Genomic DNA, 27,614 nt, shown 5'->3' with positions numbered 1-27,614 from the left:
GTACTAGGGTACATAACCGTGGTATACCACGGTCCTTGTACCATCAGTGTGTCTTTAGTATTATTGCACGCACAGCTGAAAGTATGCTCTTTTGGGCAGAAATACACATTTTTCCGGGAGAATGGGACTACCCACAAAAGGAGTAAAATTTGACGCATAAAAAGAATAAGTTCTACACACTTTCCTGTTTTTATGCATAAATGTTATTCATTTGTGAATAAAAGATAGTCATAATTGTGTAAAATATTTATTCCTTTTTATGTGTAGTCCCATTCTCCCACGAAAGAGAGTACTTTGAAGTCATAATTGAATACTTTATAGTCAAAAAAGCATACTTCAAAGTCTTTTGTGTGTAAACTTTTTTAGCAGTGTGTTGTGTTATTTGATCACCCTAACGGAGCGAAAAATTTCGCCCCTGGGCGAAATAAGCACAAAGCAGCAGAATCCATCTACCACCAAACGTCAATCTCATTCATTTGGTGTGCGATCGCTTGCGGCAGACATTCTAGATTTTTGTAAGTTTAATCTTTTGTAAATTGCAATTTTCTGGTTTTAATTGTGCGATTCAACATTTTAGCCATTCTTTCCGTGAAGCCGGAAAAGATCCCTTCAAAATGACTGCCTGGAGAGCTGCCGGTTTGAAGTAAGTAATGTAAAAGTTTGATGTTTTCATTTCCATCGGTGGCTCTGCGATTTGCACCTTACGTAACCTATTACGAGGATGTCCTCCGACCGGAACCTGTGGAAGAGCTGTGAAACTAACCGCGATTTTTCTCTTCAGCTACATCAACTACTCTAACATTGCCGCTCGGTTGGTGCGCAAAGCGCTGAAGCCAGAACAGCGGGCACAGGCCTCTCGACGAGACGAGTCCCACATCAAGTTCACCAAATGGGTCAACGGAAAGCCAGAAAGTGAGTAGCGATGTGTTTTGGATATGAACTTTTTATTGATGGTGCGGGTATACAAAGCGAAATCTCGTTTATTATCGAATTTATATGTTAGATTCTTCGAAGTTTGTTGCCGGATGTTATCCAAAATCTATTGTTTACAACGCCGAGAAGTTATCAATCTTTTGTGCCAAATTGTTCATTATACTTGCCTTTATTACATTAATAACAGATTTTACAAAAAAATCGGAATCCATTTAAAATATGGAATACTACTTTTTTGCATTTTATACCAATGATGTCGATGCTATTGATCAGAAATATATTGAAAATTCTAAGTTAGTTTTTGTAGACATAATTTTTTTTTTAATCCAACATCGGGCCCATGTAAATTCGATAATAACTGTGATTTGGTATTCTATCGTTATCATTGGATTAATCGATCCAATTTCCCTAAATACTTTTTTTCAGATGAAAAGTAAACAATTGTCAATTAGTACTACTCTGCTTAAGTTTCCGCTCTTTGGGATAGGTATTAATATTAACAAGCAGGGATTTTGTAAGTTTCGGGTGACCCCTAATCTAACACAAGCTGTGTGACTCACTCTAACCAAAACCGGTTCCTGGTTGAAAATCAAAATTGAACCATTTCGGATTATTCTCCATTATTAACCGGATTCTCAAAATTGACTGCATTGGAATCAGGATTCTAAACAAAACTTTGTCTTAATGTATTGACTGTTTGCCGTGAATTAAAATTTTCGATCTGTTGCATTATCAAATGCTAATCTCCTTTCTCATTCCATTTTCAGAGGCAGCAATTGAAAATTAAATCCGGAAGTAAGTCATCTCTATTCGATTGAGTTCGTTCAGTATCAATAAAAGTCAAGATCCTACGATGAACGGAAGGTAAATTTTAATACTTCTATTTATTGCAACTTGAAACTGTGTCATTCGAAAGAAAGCCTGCGATCCATCACCACGTGAGTTTGTTCTAATTGTTATTTAATAAGTAGTCTTAGCGTTCAATTAATTCTTTTGGGCCCCTCTCCGACTTTAGTATTAATGATGTACTTCAGAAGGTTGTTTCCACTGGCAGTAAATTGTTCGTCGGCTTTTGGCAGCGCAGAATAGTCCACCGCTATCCCCTTGATATATTCCGGATCTCCAAGTTTGTCATTCGGAAAAACTTGATTTACCACTCCCAGTACTTCCTGAACGTCTTTTTCCAGCAGGTAAAGGCACGCGTTTGGACCGGCATCGAAGGTATAGGCCACTCGGATTTCCTTCTTCAGAGCGTTGAACTGGTGCACCATATTGACGACCGCGAATGAAATATCGTTCATGTAAACGCATGGTGGGTAGGTGTCCAAACAGACAGCATGGAACTGATTGCTCTCCTGCATAGTGATTCTGCCGAATGTTTCAAAGTCCTTTTTGTGTAAAGCCTGATGATACAAACTAGATTAGGTATTTGATTGTAATTGGGATATTTCACAAACCTCTATCAAGTTTTTGGTATGCTCTGGAACGCATTTCTCCGCACGATACTTCAAAAGCTTCGATGTTTTGACACTGGTCGACATTCCACCGGTGGAGCTGGTCTTCTTACGTGCATCGTTCACCACCAGTATGATGATTCGCATTTCCGGCCAAAAGTCATGTGACGCCAGCTGAACGGCAACCGAATCAGTACCGTCCGGGCGATCGCCCTTCTGCCACTGGACGAATCCGGAATACAGACTACGGCATGCCGAACCGCTTCCCTGGCGGGCGATCGAGCTGATCTGCTCGTTCTCAATGCCATAAAGACAGGCCAGGGTGTAAACTGCGGAATTGAAATTAGAATTTTATCAAGGTCATGTTCATTTAGTACAGATGACGAAGTAAGACCTAAGCAAGCATATCCTGAAGCACTGGATGCCAAACCAGCGGCAGTAGGGAAATTATTCTCAGTCGTCACGTGTACTTTCCAGTCCAGCAGTTCTGGTTTGCACTTGTTCGCTTCCCTTGCTCTCTTCTTAACTAGAATAAAATGAATATTATTAGGTATCAGTAACATTTCATGAACATACAAGGAAAGCTTGATTCTAATTTTACAAAAGCTTCGTTTAATGCTTTGAGTCATCATTTTAAGTACTCCTTCTTCATCTCAACTGCAAAGTGGAAACCTTGCATGGCAATGTCATTCGTTAAAAATCACAGTCGCAGCTGCCACAAGTACCTACATCCAGTTCGGAAGAAAAAAGTGCCAGCCGATTTTCATCAGAGGAACCACCGGAACTGCGTCCAGAGCATGAAGTCGCGCTGAAACAAGCTGTCCGGCGAAACGTCAGTTGCAAAGGTGCGTGGTTGACAACATCGACTACCAGTGACATCCGACCACACCTGAAGAAATCGACGAGCAGCTCCACGCCATCCAAGAAGCGCCGCCCCAGGCTCGTGAACAACATGTGCCAACAGATAAGCAGCACTCTGACCATTTATACACTTGGCAAAAATGTGATCCGTTTCCGAAATGTAACTCGAAAGCAGTACCAGCGTACTAGGCTCCTGGCCCTTTAGACACGCTGCAATGTCTTGACAAAAATCAGTAAGTCCAGAACGATGGACCTCAGACATAATGATTTGTCTAATATGATCTGCGCTTTCCCAGTCGTTCTGGAAATAACAAAAAAAAATCGAAGCTTCGGCCCATTGGGTCTACTACAAAAGGCCGAATCACGAATGGACGAATTACAAAAGGCCGAATGCACAAAAGGCCGAATGAACTCGGCAGACCAACAGACCAGCGCTCGCTCCGGTCCACTTTGTTAATCTGCCGAGTTCATTCTGACTCTTTTCCATTCAAATACTCAATATAATTTAGATTATTCGGATTAGTTTGTGATTTCATGCCAAAAGTCAGTTTCACAGTATCTCTTAAATTAGGTGAAAATGAATTACAATTGAGAACACCGCGTTACCGTGAGTAATACAGCTTTCAGTTAAAAACGTAATACAGTCGACTCTCCACATCTCGATGTTCTATATCTCGATATCTCTCCTCATGTTGATGGTTTTCTCGGTCCCTTCAATCTACATACATTTGGGCATTCTACATCTCGATAACCTCCCTAGCTCGATATCTCTCTATCTCGATGCGTTCTGGTCGTATTTTGTTCAGGATTTTCTCTCCCTATGTCGATATGTTCGTATTTCAAGGCTACTAGACCATTTTTGGACAATAACAAACGCATGAACAACAATCGATGACATTTGTTTTGGTGTCGTTTTTCATAGCAACGAGCTCTTTACAATCTAGTACCCATTTCAATTTTCCTCCCATTTCTCGATTTCTCCTTATCTCGATGGTCCCTTCAATATGGAGATGTGGAGAGGCGACTGTAATTGAAAAAGTTGATTTTCCCTGTCCACGGATGATGGGATCGACGGTGGTTCGTCAAGTGTCTCGGTATAACATGAGTTATTGGAGTCAAACTAAATTCATTCTAAATAGCTATTTGTCCTTTGTATTGCGAACGCATTATTTTATCACTATCAGATTGTATGAGTCCATAATATGTTTAATTACATGCATATTTTTATATTGTGAAACATACATAAAATTGTTGAATAAATTGTAATCTATAATTCTTAATTATCTAAACGAAATCGTTTGAAACTTGATGCTCCACGCCCCTAATATGTGCATTGAACACTGACACATCCTTTATCGTCAGCAGACTATGCGTAAGGTTAGAGGTGCCGGCAGGGCCCAGTACCAGTCTTTACCAACCTTATACAGAAATGAGAAAGACTGCGGAAGCCAACGATCATCCACCGTAGCGCTTAGGTGTAGTAACAGTTGTCTTAATAGTTGATATATTTTTCATAGAGGTAGCAGTAGTGGTAGTAGTATTATTAGTTAGTAGTAGAAAAAAAGCTGAGTAGATGCACTGCTCCTATTCGCATAAATAATTTTAAATAATTTCACAAACTCTTAACAATTAATAAAAATTGAAAACTCTATAACTCGAAATAGCATTCTTCATATTTATATTTATATTACCATACTATTTATTGAGCTATAAATGTGCTTACGTAGTGTGTTGTGTGTGAAAAGCGGAAGTGAGACTTTTATTCACATATTTTCATAAATCCACATTTTATGGATCAAAGTCCATTGTTTTATCGGTAACTGAGTTTGTTACTGAAGAAAAATCAAAATAGCCATGGGACTTTTGTGAGAGTTCTGGCAGCGTATCACTATGTAATAAAGTTAAACATTTTAAAAACAATGTAGTAAACTAACAACATATGGACACTATTTCAAGCATAATTGAAAATGTATTTTACTTGAGACTGATGACCATTGTCATTTACAATAATTATTAATATATAGGCTGTTCTACATACATTAGGGGCCGTCCAGAAACCACGTGGTCATATTTTTGAAGATTTTCAACCCCCCTCCCCCATGTGGCTTATCGTGGTCATTTGGAAGACCCCCACCCCCCCTCTCACCACGTGGTTTTTTCAAAAGCAAAAAAAAATAAAAAAAAAATTATATAACTAAAACATATGGTTAACCAATAGAGGTAATAAACTATAGAGGACGATTGTCGCTGCGGTTCCCTTTGTTATCGTTCCCAAACATGTTGAGTACCTATCTGTCAAAACATTCTGATTTTCCCTTCGTTGACATTTAGTGCCCTATCTTCGCCAGCAAAAGATGTTTCGCCAGTGACGACAGCGACAATCTTCCTCTATAGTTTATTACCTCTATTGGTTAACCCGATCAATTTTGAAGGGACAAAAACAGGAATTTCAACTGATTCAAAATCAAACTAAACCCAGCATGGAAATTATAAATTTTCATGAATTCTAACATTTTGATGATGTTATCATGTTGTAATCTGTATCAGGTATTAGGATATCTAGAACTTGCACACCTTCGATGCATCAGGATACAAAAAATGTGGACTCGCGAATATGTTATAAAATTTTCTAGAAAAATTTGTAATGGCTTAGAAACTTTCCAAATTATCCCTACCGTGGAGGCACCATATTTGACGCAGTTAAAAAAAATTTAAAAAGAATCATTATTTAAAAAATAATTCCAATATGGATTCGCTTAATATTCTGCATAACGAGGTTACTACTATTATAGAATGTGTAGAAATAATGAAACTTCGAAATATAAGTGTATTTCTTAGTTTTTTAATCTGTTTTTATGTAGTACTTGAGGTGCCCAACTTGACGCACTAATTTTACTATGTTCCTTATTTGACGCAAAGTTGTTCCTAATTTGACGCACTTTAAAACTATGTTAAACCTCAATCAATTAAATGCCTTATTTTTTTATTATATAAAGACAGTGTAATAGAACTTGATACGATATAAAATAAAAAGTTTATTAATTATACAAAGAGGCATTTTATTTTTTTTGTTCAGTTGTTCTGCAAGTTATATGCTGTGTGGCATGTAAGTGTTTTGTTAGTTTCATGAACCCTGCACATCATTTAAAATGCTTCTTATTTAGGTGCAAGAATCATGCCAAAAATATAAATTTACGGGAAAATTAACTTTCACATTTCATTACATAACCAGCCTACCATGGTCTGTTGTATTTGTAATAAAAAAATAACTTTCTTTGGTAATCTGCAATTTTGAATCTATAAACTGAGAAGTTCGTATAGCTTCTGTCTAAACTGAGAAGGATACAGAAAACGCAACTTGTATTTGAACGCTTTTAGAACCACATTGAAGCTACCAATCTGCAAGTGTTACGTGACCGGCAGATATATCTAAAAAAATATGAGCTGCCCATCTATATACATTTTTTCAATGATAATAGTTCATAAACTGAAGCTTATATGAGAAAGGCAGCCATATTTTTGTTTGATTTCATATTCAGGATTGCACGACTAGTAGCGACAGGAAAGCGACAGAGTAACAAATTGAAAATGTGTTCATTATTTTGGTTTGTTAGAATTTCGTACAAAGAAAGTAAATTGAATTATATGATACTAATTTATATTAAAATATTGTTTTCTCGCAAGAATTCTAAAACTAGCATATAAAAACAGCATAATTACCAAATACCCGTAAGAAACGCGTCAAATAAACGCATCAAAATCGAAGGCAGCATAAGGCATACTATCATAGGCTGGACACTTAGTGGAATGATCCAATGTTGACTAATATTTATAGTAGTTGAGAGTTAGTTAAAACTTAATGAATACATATTGCTTTTCCTAAGACTATTATTGAGGTTTATTAGCACTGCCTTGTCTATTCGTATGATAAGATTAATTAGGAACATCACAATGCATTGTTGAGCCTAATTTGACGCAGAACATTTTGGGTTGAAAAATGCGTTCGAATGTTGCAATGTTCAACGTAAAAGGTAAAGCTTACTCATAATGCTCAGCTGTTTGTAGGTAGGGGTAAAAGATTCTCACAAAAGTTTTTTTGCGCGAAAAAATGATCATTCGATCCTTAGCATTGTGGCTAAGAACGAAAAAAATTGACGCATTATGAGTATGACTTCCATATATTTTATTCGGGTACGTTGATTCTTCGTTAATAATATGCTTTTTATGCCATATATGCAAAGAAGAAGAGCAAAAAAAGCCATCTAGCTTGATTCGTTGATATATTTTTGGCGAAAATAGGTTTTCTGCATCATTTGATTTAAGAGTGCGCCAAGTTTGGACCTACGTCAAATATGGTGCTTCCACGGTATATTTTTTTATTTTTTGGCATTAAATGCTAGTTTTCATTTTATATCTACAGTCTTTAATATCTTTGGGTTCCTTTTGGTATTCTAGAATTTATTGTTATATTTTGGTATTGGGTTTTCCACTCGATCTTGTCAAAACTAGTATACAGTATCCCCTCGCTGATCCGGACCTCGCTAATCCGACGACTCGTTAGTCCGGATCTCGCTAATTCAGAATTTTCCGGATTAAAAAGTATCAACACCCATTTAAACACGTTATGCTGTCAGTTTTCAAATTTGTGCTGTGATTTTGTTTTAATTCATTTGTATGGATTTGACAGTCGGATTAACGAGAGAAACCTCGATAGTCCGGCTATACATTTGTCGGATCAGCGGGGGTATACTGTAGTAAGAACTGAAAAGTCGTATTTTTTTTCGGGTGTCATAGGCCAAGCTGCTCTGAAGTACATATCCCTGAAAGTATCAAAAACCATGCCAAGAAACAAAATGTCCTAAGCTGAGAATATATCCACAAATATCTATGTAATCATGAGACATGATATTACGGAGTTTTGAAACGACCCGATCAACCAAGTTCTGAACGATGTATCCGTACATCGCTAAGCATCCAAGCAGGTCCATTGAGCCGATGCGATTTCATTTATTACTTTCACAAGCTATAATTGGCGAACAAACGTTGCATGAAGAAGAAGAAGCATAAAGATGATATTCGAAAAATATTGCACGGAGAAGCATACGAAGAAAATTTTGAAACTCTTTTTAAAAATTCTACACTGAAAGAAACGGCATAGTAACGCCTACCATACTGAGGGTAAAATTGAATACATTTTACCACTTGATTTCGGTAGAACGTATAACATATTTGATACTACTATGTTTGTCGTCAACTCTACCATGCTTTTCTGCGGGAGGTACTCTAGCATGGTTGACAATATTTTGTTGTTGAATTTACTATGCATGCAATGACATGAACATGGTAAATTGAACTACTACGAATGTTTTGCATGGTAGGTATGGTGGTAATTTCGGATTTCTTATCAAACAACAACAATGTTTTCGTTTTGAATAAGATATTTTATTATTTATAAATTAAAATAAATATTTAACAGATTTCGAGATGGAATATTGCGTGCAGATTTAAAAGCAGAATTACATATTGATTTGCCAGTCGTATGGTGGTTGGAATAAATCAGTATCAGTATCAATCTTGCCGTATAGACTCAAAGTGAAATACTCGGGAGGCCGGAAGCTCCACGTATTATGATTGCCTCGAGGATTGCCTAATCTGGTTAAATTTCATTTTTGCAGGTGGAAACAATCCATAATTTCCAACGGCATAAATGATATCTATTCAACCAAATTAAGCAATCATAATATACGCGAAACTTCCTGCCACCCGAGCAATTCTTTTTGGGCCTACGGCAAGCCTACGGATTGATTCCAACCACCAGACGACAGGCAAAGCAATATAATGGATCAATTCTTGACGCGCCATCATCAGAAGCAGCATAATGTGCATACGGGCAAGATAATCGGTATGCTTCCCGGAAGAAATGTTTTGCACCGTATTGCGCTCTCCACACTGCAAATCTGGAAGTATTTCTGAAATACGAGATTAGATGTGTATATCTTCCATAAAAATATCTTGTTTGAAGTACTTACTGCAATCAATATAAAATATCCGAATGAAAGTTGAGAACCGGAGTAGATCTACTCGCACAGCAAAATATGGCAAATGAGCAATTACACTTCGGAACGGATGAAATAAACACAGATGAAACTTTACTACGTTGCATTGGCTATAACCATGAAAGAATATGGTAAAATGGTAGATTCGAAGTACTATTTACAAAATGTGTAGTTGTGATCACTACATGGCTCATGGTAAACGGTTCGATGCCATTCCATAGTAATGTCAACTAAATCATGGTCATCTTTACATTAGATTGACGTTATCTCTACTGCGTTATTGCATGGTAAAGCTAAACAGGTTTGCGTTGTTGAATTTACTATTAAATTTTTATCAGTGTAGAAACAATTTAATTAAAAACGGTTAGCAGTGCGGGGTCGGAAATATCTTATACTGTATATGAAGTGCAATATCACTAAATAAAATTTTAAATCAAAATGATTTGGTTATTATACAATATAAGAAATTTCCGACCCCGTACTGCTAACCGTTTTTAATTAAATTGCTTCTAGAATTTTTAAAAAGAGTTTCAAAATTTTCTACGTATGCTTCCCCGTGCAAATTTTTTCGAATATCATCTTTTCTGCTTCTTCTTCTTCATGCAACATTAGACTGCCAATAGACCTTCCATGAGTCGATGTTCTAAGATACTATATCGTCTGAAGAAGAAACCCTACTTAATAATTTATAAAAAAATTCCATAACAATTAGGAAATTTCCAATAAAGAAATATCATGGTATGAACAATAAAAAAATATTAAATTTTCTACAAATAATGCAAAATTTTCATAAATAATTAAGAATTTTCCACAAAACAAAAATAAATTAACACTTTAAAATCAAAAATTGCAATTATGAAAGAAGAATTTTCCATAAAGAAATCGAAATGTTTCACGGAAAAAATACAAACATTCCATAAATAAATCAGTATTAGCAATAAATAATTACAAAATTTTCCACAAAATAATTTTTTTTTTTTTACCGAAAATTAATACCTTTCCCAAAAAAAATCAATAAAGAGCATTAAAAAAGAGGAAATTTTCCATTAAAGAATATAAAATAATATATAAATTGAGCATTTTTCCATAGATTACCTCTTCTTTAAAAGCGTTTGAAGTTCATGGAAAATGTTATCAATTTGATTGCTTATTAGTATTTTCTCAATGTAAATTTTCTTATTTTTTCATTGCTCTTTATTGATGTGAAAGAAACCCAGCATTGTCCAGGTGTTGCAAATGTCACAATGAACTATTTGCAGCACCGCACTTTAGATCAATTTCCGTGCGTTTGTTTTGTTTTCCTCAACAATTGTATTTTATTGACTTTTTACATTTCCCCGTTAAATTCAGGAAGGAAATCTTAACTCATTTGTATTATATAGAAAAAGATATTTTGTGGAAAAAAATATTTTTTGTGGAAAAGAATTTTTTTTTCTGGAGACATTTGTAATTGTTTATTGCTAATATTGATTTATTCATGAAAATTTTGTTATTTTTTTCGTGGAACATTTTGATTTCTATTCTATTCTATTCTATTTCTATATTTCTAGAAAATTCTTATTTTATAATTATTTATAATTTATAATAAAATATTTTATAATAATTTTTGCTTTTACAAGTGCTAATTTATTATTGTTTTGTGGAAAATTTTCGACTGTTTACTGTTTTACATAGAAATTCTATATTTATTCAATACTCATGCCCTGATTTCTTTATTGTAAATTTATTTCATTATGTAAAATTTCTATTTTTTTTCTTTATTAAATAGATTTTCAGTCCAGAGCTGGCTCATCTCTCAAAATTTCTAATTCTCCATTGAAATTTATTTTAATATCGACTCGTGGAAGCCAATGATGTCATAATAAACATATTTTCTCAGTTACTTTGATGGTTCTTTCGAATAATTTTCCCAGGAACTTCTATTCCACATATCAAATATGCTTTAGTCAATGGTCCTTTCATAAGCGAATCATAGAGTAATGAATGTATTTTTTTTTTTACCATTTCATTTATTTATTAGGCTCAAATGTTTAATTAGAAACTCTACGGAGCCGAAAGCATTAGAAATAATACTACAAATTATTCCGAACAAGTTTCAAAAGTATCTAGTGTGCGGGATGTCTTCTTTGGTGGAGATCGCTCGCCCGATCCCACAGTTATAAAGTGTTCCCGTCGTTGAGTTGTCGACTGCGCTAGTTTCTTTTCCTCTTCTTCCTCTTTCATCTTTCTGTGGAGGTCCGTGTAGCCCATGATTCCCTTCTTCACAAACCAGATCCGATCCGTTTTGTTTTTGAAGAACATTGTTTCCGCACTTCTCGCGTTCTACCATCGAATCCGGTATCTCGAATGTTTCCGTTCGATCAGTTGAGTCGGCATCCAGTTCAACTACATCTTCCTCTGGCACTTCAATGATGATATTTTTCCTTGCTTCTGTTGGTGTTTTTCCGTTTGCGGCTTCGAAGCCGATAACAACCCCGGAGTTTATTTAAACAAAGAGGTATCAAACAAGGCTGCCCACTCAGTCCCCGTCTCTTCATACTCATGCTCCATCACGTACTGCTGACACTGAAATAGTTTGTACCAGAACTCAATTTAGAACACACGGGACGGTTACAGATATATCTTAGCATATGTTGGCATATGCTGACGACATATTGATAATATGCGAAACAGAGGAGGAAATCGAAAAACTGTTGGATGTCTTGGAACCCCTATTGGCGTCAGTAGGTTTAGTCATAAACACTGATAAAACTAAACTACTATACACGGAAGAAAAAAAGTACCCAAAATTGAGTATTTTTAAACTTACTTTTGAGTTATTTTTTCTCTTCTCTTTCATCCACTCTTTCTTTTGTTGTCAAAAACAAAAGAGCCAAACAATCCAACGACGCCAGTTCAATACGGGAAGCCAATTTTGAGTTTTATTACCTGAGGTCGAAATTGAGTGAATTAAACTTAAATTTGGGTCAATAAATTTCCCGTTGGGTACTTTTTTAACATGGGAGTAATGGCAAACTACTTCGACCCTACTTACTCAATTTTGGCTTCCCGTACGGATGTTCGAGGTTGGGTGAATTAAACTCACTATTGGGTAGTTTATTTCTTCCGTGTACAGAGATCCTTACGATATTAAAAACATCGAACCTGACCGAAATGTCAAACTCGGAAAATTTGAATTGACAGTGGTAACGAAACTACGATACTTGGGAGTTTACATTACGAGTAGCTTAACTAGAAAGGAGATAACTGCTGAAAGAATAAAGAAAGCCAAAAAAGCATTCCATGCGTTGTGCTCGTTTCTAAGGAAATTTAAATTAAAATGGAAGGTAATCAAAAAATTGTATCACACCTTAATAACACCTGTGGTCACATATGGGATGGAGGAATCAGCATTACTTAAGAGAAATAGAAATGACCTGAGAAAAATGGAAAAAAACATGCTAGAAATCTTATTACAACTGAGAATGCCAGAGAATGAACACTACGAGAACAACCAAGCAGCGCAATAACAAGAATGTGTATCTTCAAAACTACTCGATGGACGGACAATAAATAACAAAATACGAATACCAAGGCTAAAGTATTATGGGCATGTTGTACGAAGTGGAAACAGGGGCGTATTGAGGACAGCACTGAAGTACAGGATTGACAAAAAGAAAAAGTTAGGAAAACCAGCATTCACGTGGAGAACCTCCATTCGCCAAGATATCGAAAGAAGTGGAATCTCGATGGAAGTATGGCAAGACTGGGCCACATATAAAGGAAAAATGGATTAAGAAACTAGAAAACTCTTTGCCAATTTGCAAGAATCGGACGATGAAGATAGTAGCAGTGAGAACACTGACAATTCAAATGATGAAATCATACCCACAGACTTTGAATGATTTGAGAGTGATAGTTCTTCCGTGCTGGAAGGTTTCTAGCATTATTTACAATATAAAATAATCACAATTAACCCATTGGATTTAAGATAAATGAGGTAAGTGAGAAACAAACCAACTAAAATAATAAACATAATATTTATCGACTCATTACATTTTTCGTATCGTAGAATAATATATTTGAATTAGTAATACAAAACTAATAACCTAACTCCAAGATGAATTATTCGCTAATCAATTTCTTCTCTATTTTTTATTTTCTACTCTTCTAACATTCTTCTGATGCTAACTCAACCTGTTGGTTGAAGCATGAGCATAAACAGATATCTCAACAATTTCAGAATAACATGAAGGGTGGTGGAGTAATAGAATCACTTCGAAATAGATTCACAAGAAGCATCGTATGACAGAGACGTATCATCAAAAATAGTAAGTAACAAACTAAAACTTATTTTTAACGGGTCTGCCACGAAAGGCTGAATCACATAAGGCTGAAAACTCATAAGGCTGAACACGAAAGGCTGAAAAAGTAAAAATCTCACATAAGGCTGAAATAACAAAAAGCTGAAACTCGAAAAGCTGAACAATCGTGAGAAACCAATTTTTGTGGAAGGATTCACATTTGACGTTAAAAGGGGCACAATCTAAAATGATCCGCAACCTTCTTGCAACTTCTTGTTGTCTTTAAATTTTTATACGGAATTCTTATTTTTTAGTTGTTTAGTTGTTTTAGTTATGTTGAGGTAACATAAGAAGAACAAGACTTTAGTGTTCTTAGTTCTTGTATTTGGTTTTTGATTCTTGCTGAAATTACTTTCTTATTTTTTATTCTTTATTCTTCTCTCTTCTCCTTTCTTCCTTTTGCTTTTTCATTCTCCCTTCTTTCTTCTTCTTACTTTTTTATTTAATTTTTTTCATTTTTTTTGTTCTTCTTCTTCCTTCTTCAATCATTCTTTTTGCTTTCTTATTTCTTCCTTCTTCCTTTTCCTTGTTTTTTTCTTTGTCTTCCTTCTTCATTACCATTTTTTTCCTCCCTTTCTGTCTTCTTTTCTCTACTTTCTTCTTTTTCCAAATTTCTTCTTCCTTTTTCTTTATTTATTTTTCTCTATTCATTCTTCATTCTACCTTCTTTCTTCTTCTTTCATCTTCCTTCTGTCGTCATTTCGTCCATTCTTCTTTTTTCTTTTTTTCTTTCCTTTTTCCTTTTTCCTTTCCTTTTTCCTTTCCTTTTTTACCTTCTCCCTTTTCTTTTTTCTTGTTCCTTCTTCTTTCTTCCTTCTTCATCTTTATCCTTCCTTCTTCCATCTTTATCCTTCCTTCTTCCTTATTTCTTCTTGCTTCATCATTATTCCTTCTTCCATCTTTATTTGACTTTTTCCTTCTTCTTTCTTCTATGTTTTTTGTTCAATATTTCTTTCTCTCTCCTTCTTCCGTCTTCTCTCTTCCTTCTTTCATTATCTTCCTCCTTTTTCATTCGTCCTTGTTTCTTCTTGCTTCATCATTATTCCTTCTTCCATCTTTATCTTACTTTTTCCTCCTTCTTTCTTCTATGTTCTTTCTTCAATCTTCAATTTTTTCCCTCTCCATTCTTCCGTCTTCTTTCTTTCTTCTTCCTTCTTCTTTCCTCCTCCCTTTTTCTCTGTGCAATTTTCATTCTTTATATTTTATTCTTCATTCTTTATTCTTTATGTTTTATTTTTTATTCTTTATTCTTTATTCCATATTCTTTATTCTTTATTTGGTATTTTTTATTATTTATTCTTTATTCATCATTCTCTAATCTTTATTCATTATTCACTATCCAACCACTCAACATAGTTGGTACAACATATCGTATGGTTGGAATTCATTTCATCCTATCAATTTCAGCCTTTCGATACATTTCAGCCTTCTGATACTTTCAGCCTTTTGAGACTTTCAGCCTTTCGGGATTCCAGCCTTTTGAGTTCAGCCTTATGAGTATTCAGCCTTATGTGTTTCAGCCTTTCGTAGGACACCCATTTTTAACACATCGCAAATTGCTAACACATTATTAACACTGGTTTACCTAAATAAAAAAAAAACCTATTGCGCCTGAAACCTATTTTTGGACAATTTAAAATTTTACTTTTGAAAAAAGGGATTTTACTGACAAAAATAAAAAATGATTATCATATAAGACATTGCATGAAAAATATAGGGAAATTTTTCGAAATAATGGGGAATTTGTTGAGAGTAATTGTTAGCTCTAATTACAATTGTTGAATTCTTTTCATTTTTGAAAGCTTAAATTAAGAAAAAAAAACTTTTCATTGTTACTGCAACTAAAGCTTTTTGTTCTCTATTTTTTTTTTCTTAAATTTTGCTGCAAATTTTGCAGTATGCCGAACCATTCCAAAATCCTAACCTCTCATCAACCCATCCTTAACCCACCCCATGACGTTCAAGTGGTCTGCAAGGACTCTTCTGTCATTACCCGCTCTATTATCGGCTTTGGAATGACTTGCGCTCTCATTGCCCCACCAAACGCTGCAAAATGAAAATGAAAAATGAAATAATTGAAAATTTGATTTTGTTTAGCATTCTGTTGTCGCAATTAGATCGTGAGTAGTGCGCATTATTGGCATAACCATCCGCCATGAAGCGCACAACTCCTACATTGATGCGAATCGGAGATTCGATTATGTTAGCCATGGATCCGATGGATTCTAAATCGGGATCTTGCATTAGATTTAGGAATTTGATTTTTACAATATTTACTACATCAGCAAAGGAAGAAAAAAAGACCTCTTGGATTACTCAGTTACTTTAAAGTGCTAATATTTATATGTATACAGTGTTAAGTTATGTTCATCCTTTCATTACTGCAATGAAGATTGATTAATTATGCAATATACAAGGATTCAAATTGACTCTGTAAACACCGTTATACAACTTCTTTCAATTGAAAGATTGAGCTTTGACGTTAAACTGACGTTAAATACCTCAACTGAATAAAATTGATTACATTGCTGCTAGTAGTTGCAAAACACGTGGACAAGTTTTTTTGATGGGGCAGCATAATAAAAGTAAACGTTAATTTTTGAGTATTCCAAGTTATCTTGGTTGGAAAATTGGAACTTTTGTGTGATACAGCCTTTTGTATCATTCGGCCGTTCGTAATTCGACCTTCTGGGTTTTCGGCCTTTTGTAATTTGGCCTTCTGTGGTTCAGCCATTATGTACTGATCCCAATTGACGGCCTATACTGCCCATGATCGCATATTTGTAACATTTGAATTTTTTTCTCGATATTGAGTTAGGCTTGGGAATCATCTCCAAATTGTTAGTTCTTTAAGCTGACTGAGTTAAATCAGTAAGTTTGTTCTAGAACACACGAAAAAACTATCAAGTTGTTTTGTAACATTGAGCGAAGTGACCGCATAACAATATCACTGAAAAAATCTGTCGCCGGTAAGCCGTGTACCTCGAACAAAAAATGTCGCAATCAATTTGCACTCAAACAACAAGTAATGTCAATCAGATTTCAACTGAAAAAAGTTTTTCTGCATTTTTTGGCGATTTTTAGAAAATTAATTAAATTTCCATACTGATACATATCACAAACTTAAACGTTCCATTTCTCCCATGCCTACTTTTGTCGATTGTTACAAATCTAGACCAACTTTTGAAAAAAACGTAACAGCTAAAATTGATTCCTTTTGATTTTTCGTCTACATATATACTGCCGCTAACCGCAAGTCGATCACATCTGTATATGGACGCCCATATACAGATGTGCTCGACTTGCGGTTAGCGGCAGTATAGCTGTATATGTGAACGAAGTATAACAAGCAAGAATAAATTTTGGCTTTTACGCCCTTTTAAAATATTGGTCTAGAAATATGCAAACATGGGCAGTATATTAAATCATCAAAAAACGTGAAGGTCTCAGGCTTGGACAACATGCGACAAAGATGCCCACACCAAGGCCTTTTCCTACCTGGGTGACCCAAGAGACGTTGATTTCGCCCTGAACAACGTAGAAGAGACTGCGCCTAACCCGAAATGGCTCAGGTAGCAAAGCCAACCGACGTGCGACCATAAAGGCCAAACGTTGTCTGGACGGAGCCGACCAAAGTTCAGTGGAGCCTGCCGGCTTACAAGAAGCTAGCCCAGGATGTCCTGGGTGACGGCGTCGAGGTGAAATCGTTGGGTGCAGAAGTGACCCTCCAGTGTAAACAACTGGACGAGGTAACGGATACAGATGACATCGTCTCTGCTCTGCCGTCAAATCGCAGTGCGATATGGAGGTTGAGAAGACTTCTGTACGCGTAAGAGACGGAAACGAAGGCGGGAGGTCAGTTTAGTCCCAAAAAACTTTTTTTTTTCTCCTTTCCCAAAGGCAACCAACATTATAATCTAATACCAGCCGCCATTCACGAGTCACTCACGACTTGAGTCTTTCATTCATTTTTAAATCATTCTTCATGAATCTAGTGCAATCAATGAATCATCTTCTTGTTTTTTAACCTAATTTTAAAGAGATGCATAACAGAGCCAAAATAATTAAATTAAAAATTTGGCTAGGAAACATTACCGGGTTAAAAACCATTTATATTTTTAAACAGCAATCCCTCCCTGATAAATAAATTTCGTTTTTTGTTACACTTTTTGGATTTAAATGTAAATTCGTAGAAATTATTCCAGATACATGATAGTTCACAAATTGATTGTTTGAGCTTGAAAAACGATGGGATTTCGACAGTCAAGACAAAACTATTTCTGAAAACCAATCTCATATCCAAGTATATTATTTCGTCAGTGATATTATTATCAAACTATTTTTACCAAAAGCCTGTCCACGTTAAATATCGGACTTCGAAGCGTTCTTTCGAAGCGTTTTTTTTTCACAAACCACTGACACGATTCATTTTTATGACACGATCTGTTGGGTGGTAGTGGGTAATAGTTTTTATTTGTTAAATATCTTGGCTGTGCATATGCACAGCACATGTTTCAAAATGGAAAAATTGAAATAAAATGTTCGAAAAAGAATCCACGTGTCTTGGAGCGACTCGAACCCTCAACCTCCTACTCTCTAGATAGGCGTGATAACCCCTACACAACAAGCCCACTTAAAGGTCACGTTTGCGGAAGTACCAACCTCCACCGCGGTTAGCTCTTTTTTACAAATTGAATATCTTTCGGATGCTTGATGGTTCGTTGAGGGTCCGAGTCCCTCCAAGACACGTGGTCTTTTTCAAGGGAAAACACTTAGAGTATTTAATGGAGGTACGATGCTGGGTCATGAGAACGAAGCGCGTCAGTCTTGAAGGTCATTTGGCCACAGCCGAGAAGTGATAAGGGAGAAGTGAGAAGGAAGAAGTATGAAGTGAGAAGTGACAGAAGAGAAATTAGATACGATAAATGAGATTCAAGATGAAAGAAGCGAGAAGCGAGAATAGAGAAGTAGGGAGTACGAAGTGAAAAATGAGAAGTGTGAAGTAAGTAGTGTAAAGTGAGAAGTGAGGAGTACGTAGTGAATATTGAAAAGTAAGAACAGAGAAGTGAGAAACGAGTGGTGTGAAACGAGAAGCGAGAAGGAAGAAGTAAAAAGTGGATGAGAAGTAAGATATGCGAAGTGAGAAGTGAGGAATAGGAAGAGAGAAATGAGAAGTAAGAAAATGGTAGCGAGAAGTTAAATGTGAGATTTGAGAAGTGTGAAGTAAAGAATGATATGCGAGTAGTGAGGAGTAAATAGTGAGTGAGTAAATAGTGAATAGTGAGAAGTGAGAAATGAAAAAAATATGTTAGATTTGAAATATGAGAAGTGAGAAACGAGAAGTGATAAGTGAGAGTCGAGAAATGAGAAACTACAAGTGAGAAGTCAAATTTAGGAGTGAGGGATTCGATACGAGAAGTGAGATGTAAGATGTGAGAAACGAGAAATGATAATTGAGAGCCGAGAAGTGAGTTGGAAGTGACAAATTCGAAGTGAGAAATTCAATACGAGAAGTGAGATGTAAGATGTGAGAAGTGAGAAACGAAAAGTGATAAGTGAGAGCCGAGAAGTGGGTTGGAAGCGACAAATGAGAAATTCAATACGAGAAGTGAGATGTAAGATGTGAGAAGTGAGAAGCGAGAAGTAAGAAGCCTGAATTGAATGGAGAGAACTGGGTTGTGAGAAATTTGATATGTGAAAAGTGAAAAGTGAGAAACGAGAAGTTATAAGTGAGAGCCGAGAAATGAGAAGCTCTAAATAAGAAGTAAGAAGTGAGAAATTTGATACGAGAAGTGAGATGTAAGATTTGAGAAGTGAGAAACGAGAAATGATAAGTGGAAGCCGTGAAGTGAATGGAGAGAAGTGAGTTGTGAGAAGTGAGATATGGAAAGTGAGGAGTGAGAAATAAAAAGCAATGTGTGAGAAGTGAGGTGTGTGATGTGAAAAGTGAGAAGCAAAGAATCGAGAAGTGAGAAGTGAGAGGCGAGAAGTGAATAGTGAAAAGTGAGATGTAAAAAGTGAAAAAAATAGATAACGATGAGCCGCAAGAGGGTACCTGCCGGCCAGTGCCATTGGCACAAGCGACCGAAAATTCCTGGCAGCTGGTTAGTAGCTCAAAGCGGAAGTCGAGCGCATCTCGACTCGCAAAGAAAGTTAAAGACAGAGTAGAGGCCTTGTTGGGGAAAACTGATAAGCATAAGTACGCCGACGTCGATGCAGGCGACCGAAAAGCTTTCGGCACTGAAACAGGACGCGCGAAGCGTCAGACGCACCATAGGTTGATGCAACTCATATGTGGCTAGATTTAGACACAATCAAGTTGCTGCAACCACTTTTGTCTGATTTGTGCTGCTCGGGAAGAGATCTTGGGTAAGGTCGTTGGGGACGGCGCCGAGGTAAGATTGTTGGGGACGGAAGTGACCTTCCAGTGCAAGCAACTGGACGAGGTCACGAACGCGTACAACGTCGTCCCTGCCGCCAGAGAGCAATGCGGTACAAAGGTCGTCCATTTGGCACGCAGCTAGCCTAGGTCATGGAGCGAGGGATGTTGAAATCGACTGGTCAGTAAGTCACAAACTTCAGCCACCTAAGTCACAAACTTCAGTACTATTGGTACTTAGAGTCGGGACATAAGTCCTACGACTTTAAGGGCCCAGACCTTAGCAAGCTGTGTCGTCATTGTGGAAGGGCGCAGGAATGCGATAAGTCACCAAAGTGTCCGTCTGCGCCAGCAAAAAGCAAACCTGTAATCACGTTATGGGTGGACCTCCGCGTCCCATCGTTTAGGAAAACAAGAAGAAGCCATGCAAGCAACACAGTTGAATCTTAACCACTGTGCATCTGTCCAGCAGCTGCTGTGGCAGTCGGTCTCGGAGTCGAGAACCGATGTCGTTCTCCTGTCCGACCCGTACAACGTCCCAATTCTATTCTATGTAGCCCAAAAAGCATGTACCAGGTCGTGAGACCTTTGGTTACGCGTGTAGATCAAAACCCTAGCAGCACACATATTCCACATAGGTTACTGTAACTCATATGTGACCAGATTTAGTTGCAATCAAGTCGCTGCAACCAGGTTTGCCTGACTTGTGCTGCTCGGGAAGGCCTTACTCAAGGAATGTCTTGGGTGATCTAGAAGTTGTGCTTTCTACACATTCTATTCTATGTAGCCCAAAGAGCATGCAGTATATTTGAAACAGGTAGACAGACCTTTGATTACGCGTGTGATCAAAAGGCCTTACTTTAGGAATTTCTTGGATAGCCAAGAAGTTATTATTCACACACATTGTATTCATGTACCACAAAGAGCATGTACCATATTTGAAACAGGTCGACAGTCTTTTGGTTACGCGTGTAGATCTAAAGGCCTTACTGCAGGAATGTCTTGGATGGCCAAGAAGCAGGCTTGCCAAAAACTCCTCGCATCAAAACTCACAACATTGTGCATCATTAAACCCGAGCTTGTGCGTCGCAAAACACACGCCGTGATTCTATTGTGAGTGGTTTTGGCCAATGCTAAGTTATATGACAGGTGGGAAAGAAGTTCCCATTTTAATTTACCCGTTTCTAGGTAACGAACGCTACGTAGGACTGATCGTTGTCCTGCTGAAGAATTACTTTATCTTGCCTATGCTCGTATTGTGTTCGTTTCACAGGTAGCGTTTCAAATAAGTCTGATACTATTCCCCATCAATGATTTCACTCCGTTTCAACAGCTTATGGTAGATAACATCCGATCCCATTAAAAACAAAGCATATAGAGTTGTTCAAATGCGAAAAAACAACGATTAAAGTCTCCTACCCTAAATGTGTGAAGAGCTCAATGATACCTTTTTGCCTTTCTCGTACAACAAAGTTGTACCGAAAGGCTATCATTTCACTCCAAAATCGAACTTTTTATAGAAGTCTCGGAGACCCATGATGTTATATACCAATCAACTCAGCTCGTCGAGCTGAACAAATGTCTGTCTGTCCGTGTGTATGTGTGCGTATGCTCTCGCAACAAGTTGCATTCGACGGGGGATAAACCCTAGTTGATCACTATTGAATATAATCACGATCGGTCATTGCGTTCAAAAGTTATGAAGAAAATGGTGTGTTGAACCGTATACGGTTGGTTGGTTGTTTGCCTTATACCGTTTGCAAGAGCCTTAATGTAGGCAATTATTTAAGATGTGTATCACACTAAGGCAAAACCAAGGGGTTGAATCGAGAAAGGCATCGTCACCGCTAGGTGGATTAATCTGGTTTTTCTAGCTATGTCATTATGGCGTATCGCAATTGAGAGTGATCGCCATTGTTTGACTAACAGCTTCTCCCCAACACGGCTCAGCTTTTCGAATGAAATGCACCACCGAATTGGGTTTTGTTCTACCAAGCTCAAGTGGTTCTATAAGCCCCTTGGTGAAGAACTTTTGTCTTGTTCGAAAAATTGCCGGACAACGGCATAACAGATGCTCCGAGTCTTCTTTTTCTATGTCACAGAGACGACATAGATCATTTTGAAGTTTCCCTATAAGCTTCAAATGATATCGACTCGGACAATGACCTGTAATGAGGCCCGTATAAGTGCTTAGGTCTCTTTTAGATAATTCTAAGATGTTGCGAGTCATGGAAACATTTGGAGTGATAAAGCGTTTCGATTGCTTGGCATTAGTTGCGTTCCTAAAATTTGTTTCTATTTCCATAGATTCCCATACCTTCAGCTCCATACGAAGAGAAGAAGTTGGTAAGCTGCAAAAAGGTTCCGGTCCTGTAAACCGACTTGATGATCCGAGTCTCGCCAGCATATCGGCTTTTTCGTTACCATCTATTCCACAGTATCCTGGAACCCAATATAGATTGACTTGGTTCCGACAAGACAATTTTTGGAGGGACTGAATGCATTCCCAAACTTGTTTTGAAATGCATGTTGCCGACTTGAGAGCATTCAAAGCTGCTTTGCTGTCGGACATTATACATATATTTGAGTGTCTGTAGATCCTACGCAAACATATTACAGAACACTCTAGAATTGCGTGAACTTCCGCTTGGAATACGGATGGGCAACTGCCCATGGGAATCGATATGTCTATCCCAGGGCCAGTAACTCCTACTCCCACTTGGTTGTTCAATTTTGAACCGTCAGTATAAAACGTAATTGATTCTGAACGAAGTGTTGGTCCTCCATTCAACCATGTATTGCGCCCAGGATCAATTACTTTGAGCAGTCTATTGAAATTGTACTTTTTCTCCATCCAGTCTTCATTGTTTATTATTAGGGAGTTTGTACTGAAGTTTTTTAGAATGCTAAGATGACCCTTAAGGTCACCTCCTAAGAGGTTTTCGGATCTTCTGATCCTCAAGGCAATCTTTTCAGCTTCTAATTGTACAATTTTATGCAGAGGAAGCATGCAGAGGAAGCACCTGTAATTAAGATAGTCGCTAATCGTTGAAGTTTTTCGAGCTTCATCTGAGCATTCTTCTCTTTCGTCTTTGGCCACCAGACCAACGAACCATAGGTAATTATTGGTTTTACTATACCTGAATATATCCAATGGATCATTTTCGGCTTAAGTCCCCATTAATCGAAATTGATTGGCTTTTTTCGGTGACGATGAAATCAAAAAGGCATTTTTCACGTTACGCGTTTCGGCCAACTATTCTTCAGTCATCATCAGACGTAATTCGCTAATGCGACCATTTCCCTTCCTCGGTCAAACTAAACTGTTTAGCCTACCAAAAGTTCGTTTACTAATCCATAGAGCATTTGTCGCTTTATTAATGGCGTGTTCTAAATGCGTGTTCCAGTTAAGTTTGCTATCAAGAACTACGCCAAGAAATTTGACTGCATTCGAAAGTTCCAATCGTGTACCTTTCAAAATCATGTTGTTTAGTGAGAATTTCCCCCTACGCGTGAAGGGCACAATAGTGGTTTTGGAAGGATTTACACTCAATCCTTCTCTATCGCACCACGTGGAGACATAGTTGCTTAAAGCAGTTTGCATTCTGTCGGCGATAATGTCATTGTATTTGCCTCGTATTATTATGACAATATCGTCAGCGAAACCAATTACTTCGAGGCCCTGGGCTATAAGGTATTTGAGAAGATCATCTACTATTAAGGTCACTCCTGACGGAATCCAATTTTAAAAGTGCTCGCGTTTTCGGGGGCACATCACTCGATACGGAAGCAACGCACAACTGTCATTTTTATTATTTCACTCATGCTGCGACGCAGCAAAGCTAAATCAACAAAAATGACAGTTGTGCGCCGCCTCTGAATCGAGTGATGTGCCCCCAAAAACGCGAGCACTTTTAAACTTGGATTCCGTCAGGAGTGACCTTAAAGACCACAGTAAAGGTGATAATACGCCTCCTTGTGGGCACCCTTTGATTGCTCTAACACTAATATGAGAATTTCCAAGGTTAGCTGATATTTCTCTTTTTGCTAACATTTTTTTAATCCAATCTACAATGCATTTATCGAAGCCACGATTTGGCATTGCTTCTTTTATGGAATTATGAGAAGTGTTGTCAAAAGCTCCCTCTATATCTAAGAAAGCAGCAAGGGAAATTTCTTTTGCTCCAAAAGATTTTTCTATTTTTGTAACAACTGCATGTAATGCGGTTACTGATGATTTACCTTCCTGATAAGCGAATTGGTGTTTGCTTAACGGTAGTTGGGTTAAATACGATGACTTGATATGTAAATCTAAAGGATTTTGGTGAGGTTTTATCCTTTTTATTTGCCTTATGGATAAATGTCACCCGTACTTGTCGCCAAACTGACGGAATGTAGCTTAGCGATAAACTTGCTTGAAAAAGCTTTGTGAGGATAGATATTGAAATTGCCTTACTTTTTTGCAGCAATACAGGAAAAATTCCATCACTACCCGGTGATTTGAAATCATTCCTGGATCTTTCTAGCTCAATCATTTCGTTCACTGTTCCATGAATATGATGGCTGATTTCAATGATTCCAGTTCATATTGCATTCGCATTTAGGTCTTCATTTGAGCTGATAATAAACCCCGGAAGAAAATGAGTGTTCATCATCAATTCTAACGTTTCACTCACAGATGTGGTGAATAAGCCGTTATCCATTAGAATGATCTTTGGCTAGGATTTCTTGCAACCTGGCAGCTGCTGGAGTATTTTCTATGTTTTCACATGTATGCCTCAATGTATCCTTTTAGATCGCCTAATCTCTCGGTTGTAATCGGTGAGGGATTGTTTGTATTGTTCCCACTGTTATGTTCGCTTAGGCCGGTTGAAAAGTTTTCGGGTTCTTTTGCGCAGTTTTTGTAGTTTGTTATTGGCTGTGATAGTATGAGATTAAATTGTGTACTAAATCTAATTCCTGGAGAAAACCTCCAGAAACCAGGAGAAAACCAGAGTAAGATTTCATTTTCATTTTAAAAACTAGGGCTGGTGCAAATCAAAGCAATTGGGCAATTTCCATCATCACTGGGAAGACGGAATTAAAATTCCTTTAAGTAGTACCGTAATCCGGGGGAACATTGATCATTTTTTAATTGTTTTGTAAGTGAAATCATGGCTTTTTTCATATTTTTAAAACGAGTACAGCATCATCACCGCTAGGTGGAATTTTTAACAATAAGTATAAAAATTTTGGAAGAAAAAATATGGATTAACAAGAAAAAATTATCACACAATTATTATAGGTACGAGCCGAATTTTGTTGTTGTTATATTTGTTTTGAGTGCTTTTTTGGCAGCTTGCTGTGAGTTTAAAAAGTAATGTTGATTTTATTTTTCAAATTCTGGCGAAAAAAAATGCAAAATTAATCAGCAAATTTAGTCGAAATCAAGATAGTTAACAATATGTACTTGTAGTAACAGAAAATAATAATTTATTCATTTCTTGAAAATGGTTAAACTGATCAATAATACCCCGGCGATCAAAGTTCCTCAGGATTATGTTACCTATTCTGTATGAGGTCTGATGATTTACTTTTTAGTTTCATTTTGCGGCGTACTCAAATATCTTACTCACTTTCTATGAGGCATCGCAGCAGTCGAGGATTGTCAAACGATTCTTCCTTTCCATTCAGAACGATTTTATTTTCGGTAAAGCTTTGACACGTGCTGATGGTCGTTTTCGTACAGAGCTGGAATAAATTTACATTTTTAACGAGTGAGCGCATTCATCATAAACATCACTAGGCCTAGACAGTAACGAAACAAGATTTTCTCTTACGTGATCAGTGGATAGCGTCGCACTAACGGAGTCATTCAGCGGTAAAATGAGGTCTTCATCGCGCTTTCCCCCTTGAAATTATATTTTAGAGTAACATTAGAATTGTTGCATATTTATTATCTGATGCTTTAAAGGCGTTTCAACTTACAGTACTTTATAACGGCTATATTAACAGGAGCAATGCAAGTTACAGAAAGCATTGTTTTTGGACTGTTTTTGCGAGACTGAATGATCGACTACGTGGCTGCGCTATACCGAATCAAATCGAACGCTTCTTCAGTGCATCCGTGTTTAATAACACCTCACTCAAGACTGCGTGTTTATGTCGCTCATCATCAATAATTTGTCTTTCTGCTTTCTTTTTGGTCGGTGTTCGGAAGTGTAAACAACCGGCATTGCGATATGTTGCCTACCCATACATAAGTTCATATTAGTAACGCTCGAGGTGCAACGGTATTGTGAGTTTTTTTTAAATTTATGGTATAGGGATTGGGCCCTCCTTAGCCGTGCGGTAAGACGCGCGGCTACAAAGCAAGACCATGCTGAGGGTGGCTGGGTTCGTTTCCCCGTGCCGGTCTAGGCAATTTTCGGATTGGAAATTGTCTCGACTTCCCTAGGCATAAAAGTATCATCGTGTTAGCCTCATGATATACGAATGCAAATATGGTAACTTGGCTTAGAAACCTCGCAGTTAATAACTGTGGAAGTGCTTAATGAACACTGGATGTAATGCCGATAAGAAGAAGAGTAAATTGCTTGATTTGAACGCGATTTGAAGATCTCAACGCATTGGTTTATGATTTGATTGATCCTACGGATGCTTCAGAAAGTACAGTCCCGATTCGCTGGTTGGGCCACGACCTCGGCCCAACTAACGAATTCGGTTTTTTAGTTGGGCCAACTGACAGCCATTTGAACACGTGTATTTCGACTTGAACATCACAAATGATGTCCAGTGACGCCCAATCCCATTTTCCGTGTTTACATTGAATTTTGACGTACGGTTGCTTTTCAGTTGGGCCATCGCCCAACCAGCGGAGGCCCAACTAAAAAGTGACCCAAGTATTAAAATCCCAACCAGCGAATCCTGACTGTACTTATATCTGTTCGGGCACGCTATTTCACCGTTGTGTCTCGCTCATACTATCCCAATTGCAAAGAAGACCATGCCGGACAAATTCCAGTTAGAATGTTAAGCCATAGAAGAAGAAAAAGAAGTACGGGTCCTCAGGGCTTAGTGAAGGGTGCTCCACCGGAATCGCTGGACTGATATTGGCGCTTTACTGGTTGCGTCGGTTTCGTTAGAAACTCCTTTGCGGGGAGTTCTCCGTCGTAGTAGATTAGATCCGCAGCCCGAGACTAGACCGAGTAGATTGCAAAGAATTCAGCGTTTCAAGTCGTCGAGGCACCAGCCACTTCAATTTGGAGACTGGATACACCGGTTATAAGACTAAGGAGTGCTGCTCAACAACACAATAGGCCGACGACTAAAACACACCCTGCAATTACTTGCTCGATGGCTACTCATAACAGAGGCTGATACCTTTATATCAATATTATAACAAACGTTGATATCATCATTCGATACAAAAATCTACATCAAAAGTAATTGTCAACATTCTGGGTAAAAATCCGGCTCGCTACAAACGACGGATTCTACTCCATAGCCTACATTATGGAGTAGAATCCGTCGTTTTTATTCTAACTATATATATTGAACGTGATTCAAGTTCTATTTTACACCCAATATCTGAGTACATTTTTTATGG

The 27,614-nt window shown here is 37.4% G+C and overlaps 2 protein-coding genes across 3 annotated transcripts; one reads left to right on the top strand and one right to left on the bottom strand.

Moving 5' to 3' along the window:
* Positions 1 to 424: 424 nt before the first annotated feature.
* LOC134205488 (protein stunted) lies at positions 425 to 1,808 on the top strand. 2 transcript variants are annotated; one of them, XR_009978144.1, is made up of 5 exons: positions 425 to 515; positions 578 to 643; positions 782 to 912; positions 1,360 to 1,447; positions 1,701 to 1,808. XR_009978144.1 is itself a non-coding variant. In XM_062680769.1 (4 exons), the coding sequence occupies exons 2-4, from the start codon at positions 615 to 617 to the stop codon at positions 1,718 to 1,720; spliced, it is 180 nt and encodes a 59-aa protein (XP_062536753.1). In that variant the 5' UTR covers positions 425 to 515; positions 578 to 614; the 3' UTR covers positions 1,721 to 1,808. The 2 variants fall into 2 exon arrangements, 1 of the variants encoding a protein (XP_062536753.1); XM_062680769.1 differs by lacking the exon at positions 1,360 to 1,447.
* Positions 1,783 to 26,227, bottom strand: LOC134205487 (diphosphomevalonate decarboxylase). Its single transcript, XM_062680768.1, has 6 exons — positions 25,994 to 26,227; positions 25,846 to 25,916; positions 25,642 to 25,756; positions 2,782 to 2,913; positions 2,391 to 2,716; positions 1,783 to 2,336 (listed from the first exon to the last, which is right to left on the bottom strand). Exons 1-6 carry the CDS (start codon positions 26,043 to 26,045, stop codon positions 1,914 to 1,916), a joined length of 1,119 nt encoding a protein of 372 aa, XP_062536752.1. The 5' UTR covers positions 26,046 to 26,227; the 3' UTR covers positions 1,783 to 1,913.
* Positions 26,228 to 27,614: the final 1,387 nt, after the last annotated feature.

This window comes from Armigeres subalbatus, chromosome 1, assembly GCF_024139115.2.
Source record: "Armigeres subalbatus isolate Guangzhou_Male chromosome 1, GZ_Asu_2, whole genome shotgun sequence".
Lineage (NCBI taxonomy): Eukaryota > Metazoa > Arthropoda > Insecta > Diptera > Culicidae > Armigeres > Armigeres subalbatus.
Note: the sequence above shows the minus strand (reverse complement) of the source record. Positions and strands in the feature narration are given on the sequence as shown.